Raw genomic sequence first — 23,040 nt, forward strand, 5'->3', positions numbered from 1 at the left:
AAGCTTGCCACCAGCCTGCTAGAATTGCCTCACATCCACTTGCTTCAAAGCAATTTGTTCCTAAACCATACACACAAGTAGCTGCTTTCTACAAATCTTTCCCCTTTTCAGTAGAACTAAACCAGTCTCACATTTCTGTGCTATTGTTACATGATGATCATTGAGGCAGTAAGGAGCAGCACAGCTTAACCACACGCAAAGAACTACCACCACTTTTTGTTTATTTTGAAGCTTCCTCTTGCTATTTTATGGTATGTCCTTTTAAAGCTGTGAAACAAAACAATAATGACCTTTAGTCCTGCAACATCCTGACAAAAATCATCATGTTTGTTATTATTTTTCACGGCATACTTCAGTCTTTCAATGGACGTTGAGCAGCAATAGGAACATCTGTATTTGCAGCAATCCTCACTGATGCTGAAAGTCTACTTTCACCTTTCAAATCCCTTCAGAATTTAGAAATTAACTTGACTATTCCTTCTTACATCTCTTCTATTGGCAATATTATTTCACCTCCACTTAGACACTAGGAACACATCAAGACCCTTGTCTTATCCTTTTTGTTCTGTTCATTGCAACAGGTGTGAGGAGTGCAAGATGTATGAGGAGCAGCTGAAGTCACTTGTTTTGTTCAGCCTGCAGAAAAGACTGAGGGGAGGCCTTGTCATGGTCTACAGCTTCCTCATGAGGGGGAGCAGAGGGGCAGGCACCGATCTCTGCTCTCTGGTGACCAGCAATAGGAGTCACGGGAATGGATTGAAGCTGTGATAGGGGAGGTTCAGCTAGGATATCAGGAAAAGTTCCTTCTCCAAAATGGTGGTTGGGCACTGGAACAGGCTCCATGGGGCAGTAGTCATGGCTCCAAGCCTGCCGGAGTTCAAGAAATGTTTGGACAACACTCTCAGAGACATTGTCCTTTTTTTTGGGTGGTCCTTCGGGGACCTACGAGTTAGACTCGATGATCTTTCTGGATCCCTTCCAACTCAGGATATTCTATGTTTCTATGATTCATTTATCTGTTAAGGGATCATTCATTCCAGCACTTGTTATTGGGCACAGCATCTGTCCTTTCAGACTCCAAATAGCACAGCTGCTTCCAAAACTGCGGCCCACCTGAGCAGCAAGGATAGCAGGCACGAGGAAACTCTGGAGCTGGAAGCTCCTGACCCAGATGGGAAGATTTGTGCTGCATCTTCCAGTAGCCGCCACCATTCTGAACCACACTGAACCATCATGATCTCAGTCGGATGCAACTGAATAACATCCTATGCTACAGCTTTGCCCGTTATAACCATACAGTATTGCTATACAGATTAGCACCATTTTAGCATCTACCTTTCTCTTCACATCTAAAACACATTCTGAGGGATATCTTAGGAATGTAAGATTCTTCACTGATCTGCACAGTCTTCAACAAATACTTTGCACGACTGTTGTCATATCAATTGCTCCAAAATCTTTGGGAAGTTTGCCAATATTTTTATTAGACCTGATAGTTTTCCCTATACTATGCATAATAATGCATTTGTATTATGAAACCAACTATTCTGGAAAAAGAATTACATTATCAACCACTGCAATAAATGGCTGTTTTGCTCAGTCATTTAATGAAATAACTGAAAATTCTATGTAGTCATTACATGGAATACCTAATCCCTGAGCATTTATGATTATTAAATAAAAAGGACAGGAAAACTATTTTTCACATTATATTAATTTACGAAACCACACAGAGTTTTTTCTTGAAATGACACCAACAAAACGTGTGTCTTCCCTGAACTGATCCTTACTTGAACAATTGAGACTGTTTTCTGAAGTGACTGAAAGTTTGAGTCATTTAGCACAGGAACTGCTTCCACAACAGGATTCTAAAAGTAATGCCACTTGTTTCACAATTTCTGTGCTGTATTTTGTGTGACAATGAAGCAGAGCCATCAAGCAGTGAAGCAAAGTGCTCAGGATTTTATTCAGACGCAGAATGCCTCCAACTTCTGCTCATTCCATCAAATGACTGATTTTACAGCATGACCATAACAGATACATGCTTTATTTTCCCAGTTTTTGCTCCTTTTCTCTTAGCATTGTTAAACATTTTTTCCCATGTGTGCATCCTGCTCAGCTTTTTAAATTTCCTTTTTCACACTACTTTTCCCTTATAAAACATCAGATTGTGTTCTGAATTTATGATCCAATCCACTTCCCTCTTAATTTACCAAGAGCCGCAACAGGCATTTGCATGGGTACAACATTTCTATAGACAATGGGATGACAGGGATGAGAAAATAGTGAGTAACACAGGAATAATGTACTGTAAATCTGAGTCTGAAAACATGTGAAACAATCTTACACATCATTCTTCATAATAAACACTATACGTGCCTTTTCTCATTTAGCACGTCATATTTTTAAGCTCTTCTGAACAGTATGTATTCCCAGCAGTCCTATTTGACTGAGCAGAGGGTGGTAATACACCAGAGCTAATGCAGATGGATGCTGAAGGCCCATTATTCACAATCACCTTAAAGCCTGGCGTGCTATTCAGTGCTCACTCTTTAGAGCGATGAGTTTGCATTGCCATACTCAAGACTGTGTTAGCACAGAACAGATATTTCCCTTTAAGGCATTTAAACAGTAGCTGTAAACAAAATGTTAAAACTACCAATCTCTCCAGTTGCAATGGATTACCCAGCTGCAGTAAAGCAGAGGTGATCATCCCTGCTACTCTGAGGCAGAACACATGTCACAAGATCTGTCTTTGCTCCTTGAAAGCATGAAAAAAATCCCCTGGAATGAGAGAAAAGCAGTATTATTAACCACATGAGAAACCAGGAAGTGGAGAGATTATGACTATGACTGTAAAAGGTATTTAGGCTTCCCTCTCTGAAATCTGTAAAAGATGCTAGAAGTCATTTAGACTCCTTATCATAAGGATCACATAATGAGTTTGTGGTCAAGCTGAGATCTGAACCTGCATCCCTCAAGTTACTGGTAGCATCTCAGACAAAATGCTGTGTTTCTCTTTCACCCATGTTTGAGAGTATAATTTAGTATAACCAACAGCAGAAACAGGCTCACCTCAGCCAGTCACCTCATAAAAATTCACATGCTTTTCCTTTGTATCCTGCGTATTTGGGGTTAGAAAAACCGAAGTGCTATTGATGAGTTTACAAAAGACTTTCAGTTCCTAAGACCACCTCTAGTTTTCACTCTATAGTTTATTGGCTCAGCTTCCTTTCCATCTACCAAAAAAGAGCATTTTCTCATTACATTTAACGTTATGACTTTATTTTTTTCAAACAGCTTCATGTTTTTCATCATCCACCTCCACATTCCTGAATTCACCAGGTAGGGTCCTGCTCTCGTATAAAAGGTGCAGATCTGGAGTGGTTCCCACCACCTTTATAGAAATCACTTCAGATTTACATCAGAGGACAGAAAAAAAAAGCACAGAATTCTGTCCTGTTCTTTTCTCAACTGGAATGTTCTATTGATTAGTATTTTTTCCATATAATAGCATATTAATAACAGAACAGGGCTGACATGAGCAATGTGGAATGAAAGATAATTGCAACTTACAGAAAACATGAAGTACCAACGCATCAAAGGGTAGAGGAAACCTTGCAGATTCAATATATAGATGTTTTGTGCAAGATGCTAAGCATTCTTGCTAAAATGTCCTCCCCAGAGCTGCCATGGATTAAATCTGTATTTGTTACCCATGTACTAAAAGAGAGTAGAATTAATGTCATTTGCCAGGCAGATTACTGAGAGATTTGTTAACTATCTGCTCACAAAGTAGCAATTCTATGTAAAAAAAAGACAAACAACCTAAACCAAAACAAGAGTGTTGTCCAATGTAATGCAGGTCTTCCCAGTGCTGAAGATGGTGATAGGAAAGCACCTCATAGTGGCATCTAATCTGGTGGCCTTGTAAAAAAAGCATACACCGGTTCAATTCAGATGGCTTAATTAACCTTTTGCAAGCCCTATGTAGACAACCTTACTTTAAGTTATGAATGCCTTGTTTTGTTTAACTGAAACTAATTTATGCTGTGGGAGCCATTTGCCAAATGGAAACCTACCCAAGGCTGCACTTGAATGACAGAGCAGCAAGGGTCCTCCTGGGGAGCTCGGGGAAAGCCCCAGGGAAGCATCTTGCTATTTAGCTCACAGGATAATGCTGTGGGTGGAGTGATACAACACCAACAGGGGCACAGAACACTCCCTGATGCTCCACTGCAGTGACTCCAGGGGAGAGGAGTGGTACCACCTGCCCTGGGTTACAGCCCTACCTCCCTTGGCTTTCCTTGAAGATCCTAAAACAATGGTGCTGGTTTGGGTCTCAAACAAAGTAGCACAGCACTGCTGTTTGCAGCTCAAGGTCAGCTCATTGCCATTGCCTCAAGGCATGTGTCATGCTGCTGATACTCCATAGTACAAATCTGGGGTTTGGAACATTTTTGGCATCGTTTCATTTGTACTGATCATGTTGAACTTCATTTCCTGCCACTGCTTCACCTGGGCAGGTTCCTGTAGTTCTATCGATTTAGGCCTCAACCCAACATAACATTTAAAAATATTATTACATTAAGCATTTGATTAATTTTATTTCTGTAAAATTAAATTAATTTCAGACTTTTGCAACCTTAAAGCTGTATACACAACTTAAAGGTTGGATGGGTTGCAGTGTTACGTTGCTAAATCCAGGGGTTCTCTGTTATTCATAATTCAAAAAAAATCACTGTACAATTGAAGTCCTATCAACATATTAAGTCCCAGAAAATGTTTGCTAAGAGCAAAACTATTTTAGCTATTCATTTTCACATCTTATCAAGTCTGAAGGATCATCAGATTTATGTGAATGCTGTAACAGCTTGAAACTCTTTATATTTCCTTCCTGAATTTCTGTATATGACAACTATTTGCAACTACTGCAAATTTGTTCACAGAAGGATCTTCTGTCAGCAATTGGCATTTTTTCTCCATAGGCAAAGACAGGCATAGCTTGTGGCCAAACATATTCACAGTTGCCATTAGCATCTTACACTGTTAAATTCTATCGTGAGCCCCACTGCACGGTGCACAGGCGGGCACACGAGGGGCATGCAGGGCAGGGCTGTGTGCGCAGTGCGAGGCACTGTGAGGCTTCCCAGGGTCTGCTGGTGCCTTGTAGGCAGAGCTAGGAAGAGACCAAGGCACTGGTCCTTGCCTCACCGCTCCCCTTGCTGCCCAGGAGGAATGGGAACAGCGCCGAGGCATGAAGTGCCTCGCTCGCTGTGTGAAGAGGCGATGCCCAGGACAGCGGCAGCACCTGGTGCTGGGCCCGTGGCAGCAGCTGGGGCTCTGCTCCTGCTGCCAGGCTCAGGCTCTGGCGCTGCCCCAGCTGAGTGACTGCCACCTGGTCCTAAGCCACGTCCAGAGGGGATTTCAGTATTTCTGTGGGCATCACAGATCTGACCCTCAAAAAAAAAAAAAGAAAAAAAAAAGAATAAAAAGAAAAAAAAAAGCACATCCGAAGTGCAAATTTCTCTACTACAACTGTAGATTATTTCCCCACATTCTGTAGCCAGAAATAGATGTTCCTGCATTTGTTTGCTTTTAAAGGAAAATAAGATAAAGCATCCTTCAAAAAATGAAAGAAAGAACAGTAATCTGACCAACTCTACTAGCCACTAGTCACTGAAATCCTCAGGCTTGTCAGACAGGAAAGTACTGTGCAGCATGCAGATGTGAAACAGCAACAGCCCCCACAAGGCATATGAACTCCCTCTTCCCTCTCAGATCCCACAAAGCAGAGTGCCGGCATTCAGCGTGACACGACTGACCTAACCACAGGAAGTAAACCATGGTCCAGATAACTGCATCCGAATTTAGCTTGGAGACATGCATCTCCACAGGTCTGGTTTAAATATGCAAAGACTATGAGGTGCTATGAGCCACATGCAGTTATAAGTGTGTAGCCTACTGCCGTTTAAGTGCAGATGCTTTAAAAATAATTATAAAATCATAGATCTTCATGCAAACCAGTAGCAGAAAAGAGTCCGTCCTTGCAGTGAACGCGGCAGATGAGCCAGTCCTAAAGACAGCGAGCAAACCGCCGCTCTGCTCTCACGCTTATGAATCATTTGCGTCTCTCCACCTGTGCCCAGACCAACGACCTGCTGCCTGAAGCCCCCAGCCGGGGCCGGGAGCTGCCGGGACTGGTTGCCCGCCCCCCCCCCCCCCCCGGGCCTGGGGGAAGGGGTCTGAGCTCAGAGGAGCGGCCCCGGCAGGGCTGCCCCTAGTGGGAAGAGGCACGGAGGCACAAAACCAGTTCAGAGCCGTTCAGCTGATCGTATTCGGTCCACGCTGCCGCCACTTAGCTCTCTGCCATCCGCGCATTCAGACAGACGCACGGACGGATTTTGCGGGTAGAGCTGCAAGCGCCCGTAGCGGCCGAAGCCTGCAAAGCTCCGCTGCGATGCAGGCGTAGGAGAGAGGCTGCTTCCCGAAGAGGGAAGGAAGGCAGCCCTACGAAACGCCAGGGGCCGGCTGCGGCTGGCGGCCCCGGCCCGGCCGCGGGGGAGCCCCCCGGGAGCCCCGAGCCCGGCGGGGCCGCGGCCGCGGGGCAGGAGCGGGGCTGGGCTCGGCGCGGCGGCGGGATCCGCGCGGAGGGCAGAGCAGGGCTTAGCGCCTCTCAGACATGCGTTCCGGCTCCTTGTGATATTCCACCGGATCGGCTAGGACTTTGCCTCACTACAACGGGAGTTCCTTGACCGCAAAAGAAAGGTGAGGCTTTTATTCCCTCCTTTTCTTACCCAGTTGCGTTATCTGCTCCTGCGAGCCGTTTGTCTGCTGGCCTTGATGCGAGAAATAACCGGACAACTTTTTGCAGACGCTGGGGTATTAACGTACGTTGCGGTCTGAATGGCTGCCTGATCTGTTACATTTATCCGTGCCATCTAAGAACACGAGGCTTAGCTGCATTATTTGCAAAGATTGCAGTTTACTGTCGAGATGCCCTTTCCTGAGCATCCACAAAATACTGGACTTGAAAAGTAGGAATGGATGATGCAAGTGTTTGTGTCACAGAGGGTGGTGAAGCAGACTAGAAGGCTCTGTTTCTCTAAACACTTTCTGAAGCATCATTGTGCTAAATAGACTAAGGATTTTTAGTGGGTGGATGTTGCAGGGTTGAGGGTTTTATAAAAGATACTTCCTAAATACCTATGTTCTAGTTACAGATCTGCATGTTATTTTAATTTGAATAGATTACCTTGCCCACAGGGTAAGATTTCTAGCTAGGATGGGATAAGGCAAAAATCAGTATATTTTTTACAACAAGCTCTTGGAAAACTTCAACTTATAGCCACAGAACCATATTGTATGTCTGTTGTTGTTGTTTGTTTTTAATTGTGCACACAGCATCATCTGCTGGGTGTTTGAGTTCTTAATATCAAAGGAATGTACATTACACATGTATGGTTTATCATTGTTCAAAATACTTTCTAGGTTCAAGAAAACTGTTTGCTGATCAGGCTCAGATTGTCAGTGAATGATTGCAGTAGACTGTATGTGCTTGCAGTTATCTTTTGAGTACACATCCCTCTATGTACAAAATACATACACATATACATGTTGATGTACATACAAATAAAATGCAAGCTTATATATACGTATATTTGCATCTTTCCCATACTGGCATGGAATCGCTCCTCCTGATTTATTATTTTATCATTGAGCTAGGTAAAAGTATTAGACTCTCAGAAAAAATACCATATTGCTGTGATGTGCTTTCTGTTACAAGCTGTCATGGGAGTACTTTCCAAGTCAGTGCTGTCTCACAACAAACGTTCCTGGACCAGCTGCCTCCTGCAGGCCCTTCTGCATCCCTCTCCATAGGTTACAGTGTTCACCAGTGTTATTTTCTAGATTTACACCTAGATATGCTAGCAAATTGGTCTTGAACAAGTGGTGTACTTAGTAAAAGAGATGTGGTGCACAAGTTAGCACTGACAACCCAGCACACTCAGGCTGCAGCTCTGTTCAGTGGTATCATCTTTCATTTCCAAAGCTGAATTATCTGTCAGCTGTATAACACCTCCTGTATTGTACAAGCTGCTGTGTGCAGTGGATACTATGTTGGTGTGTATATTTTCAACATGATTTGACTATGGTTTACGAACTACACGATTTTTCTCCATCTCCCTGACATTTCTGCATAAATATTTTTTTCTGCTTGATCACAGTCATCATTATTTAACAGTGTTAACACTGTATCAGCTACAAAGTCAACTCTGCAATCTGATAAATCACGTAGCAAGCACTTGTTTAGGAAAAGAGGACAGGTGAGGGAGGAAAGAGTAAACTTGCTAGAAAAGCCCTCTCAAGCTGCAGTTTGTCACTACACCCTGTGGAGAAACTGTGGTGCTTCTTCCTTGCTTCCCGTTTGTTGACAGACCTTATGTTGTGCTTGAAGTAACACTGAAGAAGCATTGTGTCTGCAGAGAGTTGGTCACAACAGGGGCATGTGGATACAGGGTCAGCATGGATCTACTCTCCAGCAAGTAAAACTTCCTAAGTTGGAAGCAGCTCTTATTGCTTCTGAAAGCCCAGATATCAAGGGCAGAACTCTTGTTAGGGAAGATGTCATGACATGAGAGCCTGAGTGGTCAGCACAGGCTGAAGGTCCCTTCGCCCATGTTCTTGTATTTGTGGTTTCTTCGTTTATTTTTAATAAAAGGAGTTAAATCCCTTTAAAATATGATATGCTGCATGACAGTTAACATGAAAAGCCTCATTGGTCGCCTCATTACTTTACTGAAAATCCCAAGAGGATGAGCTTCATTTTGATGGGAAAGGGTGGGAGGGGTAGTATGTAGAAATATTTAAAAGCCAAATTATGCTCTACATCAGACAATTGGCGGTGACTTGGGAAGAGATGTGGAAGAAACCCTTTCACTGCATTTCATACAAGCCCTCAGCAAGTCCCGCAGAGACAGACCAAATGACTTGGTGGGTTTCACATGAATGGCAATGCAGGATGTGCATCGGCCCTGACTCATCCTCAGCCTCACATGTCTGAGATGTCCTGCCTTGCAACAAAAGAAAAAAAGCCGCCCAGTTTCCCAGCTGTATGGGCAGGAGGGCAGGAATGAGAAGAGTGAGGAGCAGCCACAGTGGGGTGAGTGGGGTGCATGGGAGCTGTGGCACGGTGCCTGCACGCTACCATGTGGGACGGGGATGCATCCTCAGTGGTCACTGGCCAGGTACCGTGCATTTGGCCTGGCAGAGGTGCCTGGCCAGGAGCCCAGCCTCACAGGAGCATGGCCAAGGCATGGTACCCTCCGCTCTGCACAGTGCCTGTCCCCTTCCACAGCAGCACTGTGGTGTCCTCTCCTTTGCATGGCTCCAATTGTTCCCATGCTGCTGGGCAGTTACATCCCTAAACTGCAATTTTTGAGTTAAAGAAGCATCCTCAAGATTCAGCTTGTTTTCCTTCAATATGATTGTCCAAGATTGGACCCAACCCTAGCACCCAGTCAGCCACACATCCTCCATGAGCAGTTCAGTCCACAACCCTGCTCCCACGGCAGCTGGTGGCCATGCTTCCTCTGGCCCTGGTGCAGAGGCACAAGGCTGGGCAGCCAGGCCGTGGTTTCCCCAGGCCGGTGGTAAGCATTCCTGCGTGGCCCTGTGGAGCTGGGACAGGTGTGCCTGCCTGCACTAGGGCTGGGGCATTGCGCCTCTTTGCCTATAGCCACAGGGCAGATTACTGGATTCTGGATGATGCTGATCTGAGCAAGGCATTGTAACTGCCAGGAAGATCAATGATCAGGTTATGTACTCCACGGACCTTATTTCATAGAAAAGAATGTTTTTAAGTTGGCAAAGGAAAAAAATAATATTACAGTAACTTTTCATTGAAATAATCTTTTTTTTTTCATGAAAGAATGACTTAAGAAGGGTGATGGAACTCAGAAATTACCTGTTTTTCTTTCACTTGTGTAAATTTCTAAGTTACATTTTTAAGTTAGTGAGATGATGCCACATGACACTTCCTAAAGGAGCTAGAAAAAGTAACAATGGACCTGAGCCAAAATACATCAACATCAAAGTATATCTTGACCTGAGTGTATTTTGGCTTAAGACAGTAGAGTACCAGGACATGTCTTCTCAGCCTTACTTTCAACAAGTGCTGCTTTACACACAGCTTAATTTTGCTCTCATACTCTGTGATTTGGAAACTGGGATAATGTGGCATTTCTCTGCTGAGACCATTCAAGGTACAGGGCATAGACTGTAGATAGCTCACCTTTGGCTTCTTTTCTAACCACTTCCCCAGAACTTGAGATGGCGTTGGCCACGCACTGAAGTACAGCTGTGATAAGCTCTTGCTGCCTGCCTGCTGGGGACCAGCACTGGCAGGCACTGAGGGTGCCTTTAGCTTTAGGAATAACAAAAACTGCAAATTTTTGTCAGGATCCCAACTTTTAGATCATGTCTTCTTGAATATTTTTCTTCCTGCCCCACATACGTGTATTTGTGCAGTATGGTGTTGGCCTTAATTTTCCAAACAGAGCCTCCAGAAAATGGCATGCAAAGCCACCAAGTGAGGGTAAATGTCCAGAGTGGTCTGCAAAGAGCAGCAGGCACAGCCACCTCCCTTCTGCCTCCCTGGTGACCACCAGATTTAGAGGAATCTTTCTGTTAGGTTGTTGGCTGTCCCAGAGACAGTGAAAGGAGTCAGAGCATTGCCCACATTAGGAAACAGATCAGAACAAATACATATTTTGAGATTCTGGAATTTGGGGAAAGAGGCATCTTTTAGCTCTGCATTTAGCCCTGCTGGTAAACACAGCACTGCAAGGTTTCCTCACAGGGTATTTCTAGCTGTGCCATAAACATAAATACTAGAGGTCTCACAGAAAAACATAAATGCTATTCTTTCTAATGATGTTTTCAGGCAAAATTTTCCAGGCACAAATAGCTAAAACCCACCATTCAGACAAATGAATGGTTATCTGACTTCCATACAGTTAAAAATTCACCTGTAGCTAGTAAAGTGAATAAATTCATGTTTTATAAAATAAGATCACTCAATGCTTCTCTGAACTCCATCAGATTCTTGCCCTCAATAATGTATGGAAATGAGCTACCACAAGTAATTATCCATTTCACAAACAGGCATCACCTCATTGTGAGCCATGCCTCTTCACTAGTGGCGCAGGGGACCCTTCCCTCACTACAGGCAGAGCACCCAAAATACCTTCCGAAGAAGCGCTCACCACCTCCACAGCTGAACCACCAACCCCTGCCACAGCTCATTATTTTCCATTTTCTCCTGTTGCAGCATTAACCCTTTCATTTCTCTCTTCACCTACAGGTCTTTTCTACTTTAAAACGGTTCTCAATACCCAGCTCAAAGTCCTTCCTATAATCATTTCATGATTTTACTGACTTTAACTTAACTGTCAATTAATATGGTCCTCAAAAACACTTTGGCTATGAGAACTGATAAATAGGAATAGAAGACTCTACTTCTCTTCCATTTTACTTCATTCATTTTACGTGAAACTTGTATAAAGAAGAAATATGGTACATTTTCTATAACCAGATACTACTTCATGTCCTCCGTACTCCTTCCTTTTTAATCTCATCATCAAAAGTGATGCACTCGAATTCTTTCAGGCATACTCTGATGATACTGCAGTATGTAGTTTATGGAAAAATCAAATTACATTTTTTTTTAAATGTCAGCAGCACTCTTTGATATTTCACCACTAAAAAGCAACATTTAATTTTTGAGTTGTACATTTGCAGCAGTTGCTGTGGGTGGAGAGTCTGATTATTTATTTCGTTGGTTTTTACTACAATGTACTGTCATGGCAACTGTAGTGAGAGCGAATGCATCTGGAGGTAATTTATATATGTCATATTGACTGCAGTAAAATTGGCTTGTACCATTTAAACTTTTTCAACCACTGGGCAAAGGCAAAGTTAGCCTTTTGAGACCCAGGGGCAGTTTCTCCTTAGAAAGTAAATAAATAAATAACCCTTCCTTTCAGGCAGATCAGCAGGAGCTACGCCAAACATTTCTTGGTGCCTGGATACAGAATTTGCTTCATGCTTTAGTTAGGTGTGACACCCCGGGCAGTCACCCAGCAATGCTGATGCGCAGCGGGACGCCAGCCCCGTGGTCACACCTGCGCTGTTGGGGCGGCATTGGCCGGATCCTGCCTGGGCACCGGGATGCAGTGCCCCAACGGCAGCGCCACATCCTGCCCCGATGAAGCAGATCCCCTCCTGATGGGGACGATGCAGGTTCAAGCTGCTTCAGCTGTGCATCATTGTGAACATGGATAAACTGGACCAGAATCAGCTGAAAGACTGGAGTGCACAGTGGCTATAAAAGGGTCTAAATCAAGCTGCTGATGCAGTTTCAGGCATAACACTGCCACCTCCACTGCACAGCTCTGATGGTCCTTCTCCAGCCAAGCTGCTGTTCTTAGACAAAATTTGCCCTGCTGCTACAGCACTTCCTTTCTAATGCAAATGACTTAGGCACGCTTGGGAACCTTGGCTGTAAGCATTTCTTGATGTTGTAACTCAATCACTTTATGAGTAAACCAGAAAAGCTAAGAAATATGGAATTACATTTGGGCAAAGATGATTGAAATTCTGTTAACTTTATTTACCCTCATCTTGCTGCTAGGGGAAAAAATCTCATGAATACATGTGTGACTGCAGCCATCATTAACTCCTAAATGAAACTTTGCAGCACCATTTGATTAAGAGGCATCATACCTCTGCATTGTAGATGGCAAAATGAGAAGAGTGTGCTCAGCCGCCAGCCACCAAGGCATGCAGCTGCCTCCTCCACTGGCCAAGCCTTACCTCAAAACACTGTATGCTTCCAGGAACATCTTAATTTCCCTTCAGAATCTCAAATGGCTGATACACGCACCCATCTTTCTTTTAGATTCGACAGGCTCAGCTGGGAGTAGCTCTAAAGTTTCCAGTAGCCCTGTGTTAGGAGCAACTAGTGAATCAGATGGTACCTGTGCTGATAGATACTACTTCTTCAGATAAATTAGCACAGTAACAATCTGCAGTGTCTAATTATAGCTAATTTTCTGTTCATCTGTCTAGGTACTCCTGACCCTTTTACTGTAATTCCTGAGCACTCACAATGTTGATCAGAGATTTTCAGTAATTTAAATCTAAGGGTCAGCTCTTCAGCTAGTGTAAATCAATTCATTTTCTTTGGCTTTGGAGCTGATCAGCAGGGAGCTGTGGTAACTTTTACAGTGGAGAAAATGATCTTAATTTATTAAAGCACACTGCTGCCACATAGCCTTTGGTACTGCCTCTTTCCTAGAGTTCATCGGCTGCTGATAGATCCACAGGTATGGTGGATGGAGAGTAAGTCCTTGTCAGACCGAGCTCTTGGAGAAAGCATAGAAACAGAGATAAAGACATCAAATATTTTTTGATACTACATTTGAGAACAGTATAAATCAACAACAACAACAAAAGAGAAACCTCAGTCAGGCCCTTAAGACCACCCGAACCGCAAACTGCCTTGTGCCAACTCCGCTTAGCAATCAATGCTGATAGATCACACAAAAGGAATTCAGGCTCAACTGACAAAAGATTCAGCTGGGCTTTAATGTATTTGTGGCCTAGAAGTTTCTGAGCTTTGTTTCTGATTGCTGCTTAAGAGAGAAAGAAATGGCACAACTAAATGAAAAAGGAAATGAGTGCAGACTTTTAATTGGTGCCATCTATTTAAGAAAGAGGTGTAAGTGAATATCCACAAAAAATTAAATCAGACATGGAAACAAGGAATACAGAGAACAGATATTTCTTTGCCAGGACTGGGAATTTCAAGAGTGTGCCCCAATTGCAAGTTAAGCAAAAGCCATAATATTTTCTTTTCTGGAAAACATTGCATCTTTTCTCAATGCTTGCCTGGCTCCACAGAGAAGTGATTGACTGGGAAAATGGGAACTTATGGGGAGATGCCAGCTTGTATTTGTTACAGGAGGGTAAAGGTTCCCCAGAGCACAAAGGATCTTTTCTTGCCCAGACAATCCGATCATGGTATACATCAGCAGAACTAAAGCCTGCAAAACTCAGAAACAGCCAGGACTATTTGGTGATACTTGAAATTATTATTATTATTTTTTCCCAGACATTCACTGATTTTTTTTTTCTATGCATATCTACACGTCAATATTTGTTAATAGAAATTACTTTAAACACAATAGAATCTCTGTGGTTTCTTTTTAAGTGATGTACACAGTACCTCACACAGGCATGCATGCAAGTGCAGAACCTCAGATAGCCTTCCAACACAATGACTGACTTTACTGTGCTGCAAAGAGATTAATAATTATCTTATCTATTGTGAGTTGATGCAATTGCCCTCCCCCCATTCCTTCTGTTCTGCATTTGTAGCCTAGCTACTGTTCAACTGAAAAGAAAGAATTCGATAATACTTTCCTAAAAAGATGCCTATACTGTGGCTGCCTGTTCCAGTCACTGACAAAGAATGGAAATGTCTGCAATTGACAAAAGAAAATAAAGAACTTTTTTCCAAACACCCAAGAGAAACAACCTCATTATAAAGGTATTTCTTGCACATTTCTAGTTAAAAAAAAAAAAAAAAAGTAATGCTGAAGAGCTGAAGCTACTTTCTGCTTAATCAATTATTCTCACAGGATCATAGTCATTAAAGTGCACAATTATAAACAGCAGATGGAGAAATGCTCAGCCAAAGAAAAAGGCACGGGGGGAAGGATGTCGCCCTGAAGACCAGCATTTTCTGCACGGCTCTGAACATCTTCCCCTTGATGTTGCAGGTGTGGGCGCCAGCCGTGGGCAGCTTGGCGATGGCACCAGCCCGGGGCTGCGCCCAGCCCGTCGGCTGCCTGGGAGCCTGATGGCCACAAGGGTCTGGCCATGGGTGGCTGGAGAGAAGACCGCACATCGGGAGACGGCACCGAAGTGATGGGCTGAACTTATGGGAGGAACCAGCTCCCATCCAGGCAGGGGTCTGGGGGCCCACTGGGAAGCCTGAAGGGCCCATTTCAGTAAGGGCATGGCCAAAGCTTTCTTCAGGCTACAGAAGTTTCTTCGGCGGACCCAGTTTCTGCTCTTTTTCCTGACAGCTGCTTACCTAATGGCTGGCAGCCTCCTGCTGCTGCAGCGGACCCGCCTGGTGGTCCAGCAGGGGTCACGCGGGACTTCCGCCGGGCAGGCCCTGCTAGTGCCAGAGGCGATGCAGGGGCCTGGGCTGGCAGACCCCCGGGCGGCACAGAGCCCCAGTCCCAGGCTGCTGGTGGGCACGGCCGCACTGCAGGAGCTGGCACCGGGCCAGCAGCACGGCCCGCACTGGCTCACGTCCCGCAACTCAGAGCTGAGGCAGCTGAGAAGAAGGTGGTTCCACAGGTTCATCAGCGATCAGGAGCCCGTGCAAACAGCAGGACTCAAAGCAGTGAAGCATACTGCTGAACACAAAGGTAAGGAATTTGCCCTCTGGCTCATTTTCTGGCATGCATGTAAACCACCTCCTTCCAGGTCTGTTCCAGGCAGACTAACGAGCATCACAAAGTCTGCCTGTGGAAATGCCTTCCTTCTAGCTCAGCAGCACTTTCAAACTAATTCTAAAACACATACGCAGTCCAGAGTAATGTTCTGATGGCCCTAGTCATGCTGAGCTGTAACTTCCTCCAAAAATATATTCCTGTTGATTGAATGGATGCCGTGACAGTGAAATTTGCCTCCTTGATTTAAATGATTTCCTCTTCAAGCAGGCAGAGATGAATGCTGTTTAACACTGATTATCTTTCTCAGAACAGAGAAAATTTTGAGTTTTTTGTTTGTTTGTTTTTTGTTTTGTTTTTAATTATCTGCCCAAAAACATGCAAGAGGCATGTCTTTTACTTGTGTAAAATGCATGCCTGGAGGCAAAGAACCAGGATTGCAAAGCTGGGGTGTCTCAGAGAACCCCACTGCATTTCCTAGCTTGCCCTGAGCACACCACCAGCACAAAAGCAAGGCGCAGCCCCCCCAAGCTGATACGAGCGATGGCACCAACCCAAGCCCAGTGTGGGGGCACAGGAAGCTGTGGGGAGCCCGGTGCCACTCCCGTAGGGGTATCTGACCGCACACCACTGGCACAGCCTCGGCCCCAGCAGATGCACCTGGTGCTGGCCACCACCTGCTTTAAGGTGCCCTTCACAGCCCTTCAAGGCTGTACAATGACAGTGTGCCCAGTTCTCTTCTCACTGACTGGCTGCTCTCATCCCCCTTGGGGCTTGTATTATTTTTTCTGTGGTTAATGCAACAGTAGATAAAAAGTAGAGAAACACGGTGTGTGTTTATGAGCTATTCTAATATGAGGCAGAGCATGAACCTGTTCTTGCACAGATTTCATGAGTGACTTTTAAAGCTTCAATTAAAAACAAAAGGATTAATTTTCAAAATTATCCATAAAATTAGTTAAGGCTAGTGCCCATATCAGTCATTAAGCTAGTGCCTTGCTCAAGTTCTAATTGCCGCCTGAAAGGGAGCCAGAAGGACTATTTATTGCTACAAGTTATGTTGATTCAAATATGCATCATTTGAATATCTGACTGAACATGAAGTGACATTATTAATAACGGTATTGTTAACAAGCATTGGAAAGCCTTTGGAAATTAGGATCAATTAAAATTTTAACTTCCTACATAGAGCATGTTATCTTCCTCCCCTCACTTCTCCCAGTAAACTTACAGGCTTGTTATTTCATTATGGATCCCTTCCAAGATATAATGAACTCCTCTGCGACTGTAATACTTGTTAAAGTTCCAGCATTGCCCTACGATTCATGCCCTACAAGGCAGTGTGGTGAGCAAGGCAGTGCTTACAATGGAGGATGTGCTTGCGCACTGCTCCTCAGCACTGTGCCAGGAGCACGGGACTCCCAGCGCAGCACGCCAGCATTCCACTTCCACACGGGTACAGCGGCCAGCCCTGGGCGCAGACCCTTAACCCGAAACAAAAACGACATCTGCTCCAGCACTCTGTGATCACCTCCAGTTCCCTTTGCCTTACCCCGTGCTGACCTGGCATCCAGTGACCTTGAGCGAGAAAATTCAACTTTTTACTTATTTTCTGCACTTTAAGCTATTTTGCTTGCTTACTTCGCAAATAGCTTAGGGCAGGGATAACATTTTACCCTGCCAGGGTGACTGGCAAATACAGTGGCAAATAGCAGTGCAACAAGTAACAATAAAACAACAAAAAGTACCACTTCATTAGATAAAAAATGAATAATTCTGTTAAGAATGGGCGAGCTAGTAGGGCATTTTATATTGTTTCTCCTGACCTGGTTAGAAGCAGCTATGCCATTGCAGAGGATGGCAGAACCACCGGTTCTGGTCACGGAACCACTGATGTGATGTTCTGCTCTAAGACTGCGAGCTGACAGCAGCGGGTGAGGGATGTCCTGTGCCAGCTGGTGTGCCCCTGCCCTGGGTCAGGTACCCTGGCCCCATGCACTGAGTTTTCAGCCGCTGCTGGTCTGAATCAACATCCCCAAACCACAAGTCTACAGTAAAATGCAGAACATCCTTATTGCAGGTGTGTAACTCCCATCTCGTTAACAGAGCACTGTGGGTGTCTATTCACAGCTTGTGAATTTTCTAATTGCATGTTTGCAAATTACCAATGTGCTGTTCTTTGAATCCACTGTTGTGTTTGTGATGTTTAAATGTTTGGTTTTTGTTTGTTTCTTTTTTTTTTTTTTTTCTAGCTGCAAAATCTCTCTTAGAATGGCTTGAACTTTCTTTTTCTTGTGGATTATTTTATTCTTAATATAATGCTTTTTAATTTCAGTTTTCATTGTATATTCTCTTCCTGCCCACAGCTCACATTATTTAATTTCCCAGCATTGTTACTTTAATACTGCTACTTCCAAAATCAAATTTCCCTTTTCCTTCATATTTTAATGATAACTTATATACACAAAATTGCTGTATAACAGTGGGCTGCTACATTGTCCTTCCAATCATATACTAAAGAAAAAAACGAGGTTTATATTGTGTTTTGTCCAAGACAAAAAAAAAAAAAAGAGGCTTAACATGGATGCAGTCTAACAGAAATACTTATCTTTCATATGCTAACTAAAGCAAGACATATTCTAAAATATTCACTTGCACCGGAGAGAAAGAGATACTTTAATGTGATAGCTAGACTGTACTGCCTAGTTAAGGATGAAGTTATCTTTCCATTATAGCTTTAATATAACTCTACATACCCAAAGGAAATTGATTTTCTTAACAATTTCCTTGCACTATCTTATACTCAATTTGAGATTTTCAAGAAAACCTGGGAGAAAGATTTCCCAAAGTTTCTTTTTAAAAGATTGCCTGCCCTGTTCCTGCACAAATTGGCCATTTTTCAACCCCTGGAGGGAGGCAGCCTAGCAGGTGGCAGCTACCTGCGGGCACCAGGGCCAGTGAAGGCTTCCCAGCATGCTGGCAGCACCTCACCCAGGGAGAAGCCTGGCTTCCTGGCCCTTCCTTTCCATCGCTTCTCCAGCACATACACATATTCGGTACCAGCAGACAGGTCAACAGAGCAGTCAGGGCTCCAGACAGGTTGCAGTTCGATCAAACACAGCCTTGTTTGCGATTTATGGCCGTGAATCACCACCAGAAGTCTCCCCTCTCCTGGAGCCTGTGCACGTTTCCTGACTCTGGTCTTGCATGCACACAGGTACCTACATAGGATGCTTCAGTGATGATTCAAGGGAGAGGACCCTGAAGGGTGCTGTGTTTTATGACTTAAGAAAAATGAAAGTATCTCACTGTCAGGAAGCTTGTGCTGAGAGGTGAGTGATATCTTTTTACTGCAACTTTTCTCTTTTTTGACACTGAGCAAGGCTGAATTTGAAATGCAAATGCGTGCATATATTAAACATACAGCATCTGTGAAAACTGTGATTATCTCGTACCTTCAGGCATGGAGCAGCTCTGCTACCTTGCTTCAAGTAGACTGTTTCATTACTGCCTATCTATTGCTCTTTATTATAGTGTGACGATTTAAATGTATTTTCTGCTGTTCTGGTCAAAAATTGGTGTTTTGTTAGACAGTTGTTAGCTATTGCCCCTTGGCCTCTGGTCTGAACCATAACCCCATGAGCAGCGCAGCATTCCCAAGAGCAGGACTGCACAGTGGAGCAGGCTCGTGGCTGCAAGTGTGGCCGCCCCTGGCAGTGGGGCTTACCAGGGGGGAGCCCATCGGCCACGGACCTGCAATGGTGCTCAGGACACAGCCACCTGAATACTCACATGAAAATGTCTTCCTGTCACTCCCAAGCACGAGGGAAAGTAGAAGTAGCACCATAACTCTGAGCTATTTCTGTGAACATTCCCTCCTTCCTTCTGCAAGGCAATGCAGTGTCCATGCAGCCTGCTGCTCTCGGGAGCTTCACTGCAGTTTCAAACCCCCGCTTCCCCTCCCGACCTTGGGTCTCCCCATGCCAGCCCCTCAGCAGCCGCCACCCGGAGCTGTCCTGCGGTGCAGGGGGCAGGCCCCAGCCGCCCCCCCGTGGAGCATGGGGTGGTGGTGGTGGGCAGCAGCTGCAAGCTGGGGTCAGGGTGGGGGGGAGGCAGCCCACAGCCTCACCAGCCCAAGAGAGGCAGTGAGCCCCATGCCGTGCCTTCACTTTCAGCATTTGAAGACAGCCCAACATATCCAAAGTGCCCAAATTTAAATGCCAGTTAATGGAACCTCTGAAATGGGCCTTTCTTCTCTGCCACTCTAAACAGTCCTAAATATTTCTGGCAAAAGCCCCAGGTGGTGGCTTGGGGCAGGGCTAGCTGTCACTACTGCAGCGCCAACTTGTCACTGCCACAGGAGCCGGGGCTGCCACTTGGGTGCCCACGCCACCCAGCGAAACCGAGGATGAGGCCACCCCAGGGCACGGGCTGGCTCCCTTTGACCACTGTTGCTCCCTGGCCATCACTTGTGGCATGGGCTCCTTGCTGCTGGTCCCCAGGGGCTGGCTGCACCTCTGGAGCAGTGGCAGGCAGAGCACAGGGACAGGATCTCACATTTGTTAGGTAGGAGCCTGGGGACAGGGCACCCATGTTGACTGTCTCATTCTGCCAACCACAGGGCTTACACCTATGCGGGCCTGGCGTATGGAACAGAGTGCTACTGCGGGAACAAGCTCCCTGTCACTGCCTCCAGGCCTGAGGAGTGCAACAGCGAGTGCAAGGGCGAGAAGGGCTCCATCTGTGGCGGGGTGAACCGTCTGTCTGTCTACAGGGTGGAGGAGCTGTGGGCAGCAGCACCACGACGTAAGTGGGCGGTGGGTGAAGCTGCTCTTGGGGGGTGATACTGGCGCTGCAGCTGGAGTGAGCGTGATGTCCTGGGCTGGTCTCATTCCACTTGCCACCAGCACTGGAAACAGCAGAGGATGAAGGTGCCTGCTGGGCATGGTGCTTGTTTGCTGTTGGCCCAGTCCCTGGCTCCCTCCCCAAAACAGCAGTGCTGCTCAGCACCTAGGAGCATCCACCTCAGAAAGCTAGTGGCACTAGGGGAGAAGGGCAGTGCAGTGACTGTGAGAGCAGCAGAATTTCAGCTGAGGAAAAACTGCTCCCTTCTGCATCTGTTGCAAAGGCACAAAACCACGTGTTTAAGAAGCAGCCCTAGACAGGGGTGCCTCGTAGCTGAAGGGCAGAAAATCACACCCACCAACATCATCCTTAGCTCAGACACAATCCTAGGTAAAGTAAATACTATGCGAATGCAGCAGGAGAATAAATAGAGGCCAGAGAGAGAAGTGCACTGGTACCTCTCTTAAGGGACAGAAACAAGACCACAGAGCTCTGCTTCTCCAAGGACTTCTTTCAGGCAGCAGCTGAATTTTTTGTTTCATCTTTGGATGGCAATACTTGTCATCTACGCTCTATGATAGCCGTCTGCTCTCTGGTTGTCATTCAATTAGCTGTCATGTGAGACACAATAGATAAACCTTTGGGCCAACACAAGGCATATAAAATACCCAAACAGCTGAGCAGTCTTTTGGCAAGCTCACAAGACCCCTTGGCTGTTATTTGCTGAGAACAAGCACCAAGACCATAGGTTGTGCCAGTATTGATGGTACTTCACATCTTAAAGACAAGTCAAGGTTTGTACAATCATCTACCCAGCTACATATAAATTATATATCAAAGGCACACAGACCTAAATTGCTAGTGTCAGACTGACAGGCACATTGGCAGGTTTCCCAGGACATGCATCACTGTTTAAATCTTCAGTGTAAGAATACATATATATATTTTACAGGAGAAAATGGCATTTATTTTTAAAGTATTAATGAATAAGTCATCCAATTAGTCTAGCCTGGAGCTAGATTTGTATTTTGTTTGCCCTTAGTAATACCTGATATTTGACTGTTTGAAGAATCCTACTGACACAAGTTAGCTGAGGGGCCAACAAAAGTATTAATCATGATGATTAATTGTGAAAATATATTGGAAGTAACTCTGAAACCAATACCACCCATGATTTACAACAGGCAATACAGAAAACAGTTCCGGCACAAGGATGCTCCTAATGCAGAGCAGACGCAGAGGTGCCTCTGTTCAAACCTCCTGCAGACAGGGGCTTTGCTGGCTCCTGTCCTACCTGGCCCCATGAGCTGCACAGTCTCTGTGCTGCAGGACTCCTGCTCCACCTCACGCTAAATACAACAGAATTCCAAGTCTGCAGCCTGGGACACTCCCAGGGGGCAGGATACGGCCGTCCTCACCACCAGAAAGCAGGAGATGACACGAATGCAGCCGCTTCCAGCATGAGCCGTGTGTTCCCTCCCTCTTGCATGTCGATAGGGGCAAGTCAAGTCACCTGCCTGACCAACTGATATCACTCTATGCTCATAAAACAAATACGTCCAAAATTAAATATTATTGTGAGTTTTAGCAGGAAGTCTTTCAACAGCACCCTGCAAAACTGAAAATCTGCTCTTTTGTTCCTTGGTGCCATGCTTGCAATGACCTGATTGATCTCAGGGAGATTCCTGTTCCTTCCCCAGCTTGCATTAAATTGTTTTATTTGCACTTCTCCTGAGTGATCCCTATATATAATACTGCTTCTAGTAACTGCCTTGAACGTTTATTACAACAGTTATTGGACAGCTTTTCCATAGATTTGCTCTTGGTGCATGCTAGAGGACCTGGGCCCTTCTGCCTGAAAATTCACACAGAAACAAATTTCCCCCTCAAAAGTGTACTACATCTCTCCTGTCATCCACCACAATACATTCCTGCATCAGTTCTGGTGAGTGTTATTTAGGGCTGCCAGTGGGCACGGACCAAAATTTGGAAGACCCAAATTCATTTCCAAATTGACTTTTCTTCCTGTTAAGTCTTGTTAGGTAAATTATGTCAATAGAGTTGAGTTGGTAGAAAGACATTTTCCACCTTTGTAAAGCCCACAGAATCCAATGGATTACAGAAATGTGTGCATGCAGACATTTTCCGTTTTCTAACCCAGCCACAGTGTTATTTTCTTCATTATCATTAGTTCATCTGTGCAAATGCATTGCCTCACCTGAGATAGCGATAGCTTTGAGTTTTTGTCTGGTTTCCTCAGGGGACATTTCTCTCTTTAGAGGAGGGAAAATTGTAGTACTGCTTGTAAAAAGTATTTGGGCCAAATCCTGAGTTCACTCACAGTGATGAAAAAAAATCGAGCAGTTCTGCCACGCTCTGTGGCATTTATATAGGAGCAGGTCAGATCAGAGGCTGATGCTAAAGAGTTCAAGAAAGCTATTCTCCCTGAACAGCTCACAAAAGCCTAGTTCAGATTCTGAAGACTGCAGCAAACTCTCTTGCCCTGAAAAGAAAGCGAGTGAGTGGGAAGAGGAGAGGGATATCTGCAACTGAGCAGATGTACAGGAAGGTGAGTCCCTGTGGGGGCTTTCAGGATTCATTTAAATTCCTCTCCTTTTCTGGTGCAGATGATGTGAGGCTTTGTAGCTTTTTATCAGGGCTTTTA

At 44.9% G+C, this 23,040-nt stretch overlaps 1 protein-coding gene and 1 long non-coding RNA gene across 3 annotated transcripts in view; one reads left to right on the top strand and one right to left on the bottom strand.

The window, feature by feature from the left end:
• The window catches only part of LOC118176270, a 151,248-nt gene extending 144,270 nt beyond the window's left edge, over positions 1 to 6,978 (bottom strand). Inside the window, exon 1 of the long non-coding RNA XR_004755322.1 lies at positions 6,798 to 6,978. This is a non-coding gene — a long non-coding RNA (uncharacterized LOC118176270). The remainder of the gene's footprint in view (positions 1 to 6,797) is intronic.
• The window catches only part of WSCD1 (WSC domain containing 1), a 30,003-nt gene continuing 13,209 nt past the window's right edge, over positions 6,247 to 23,040 (top strand). Inside the window, exons 1-4 of one of the 2 annotated variants that reach the window (XM_035343178.1) lie at positions 6,247 to 6,768; positions 14,847 to 15,506; positions 18,748 to 18,862; positions 20,152 to 20,336. In XM_035343178.1, the coding sequence (XP_035199069.1) occupies positions 15,086 to 15,506; positions 18,748 to 18,862; positions 20,152 to 20,336 (721 nt within the window). In that variant the 5' untranslated portion in view covers positions 6,247 to 6,768; positions 14,847 to 15,085. Of the gene's footprint in view, positions 6,769 to 8,903; positions 9,164 to 14,846; positions 15,507 to 18,747; positions 18,863 to 20,151; positions 20,337 to 23,040 lie in introns of those variants that run through there. The other variant, XM_035343179.1, reaches the window with a different exon arrangement.

Source organism: Oxyura jamaicensis, chromosome 19 (genome assembly GCF_011077185.1).
Source record: "Oxyura jamaicensis isolate SHBP4307 breed ruddy duck chromosome 19, BPBGC_Ojam_1.0, whole genome shotgun sequence".
In the NCBI taxonomy this organism is placed as follows: domain Eukaryota; kingdom Metazoa; phylum Chordata; class Aves; order Anseriformes; family Anatidae; genus Oxyura; species Oxyura jamaicensis.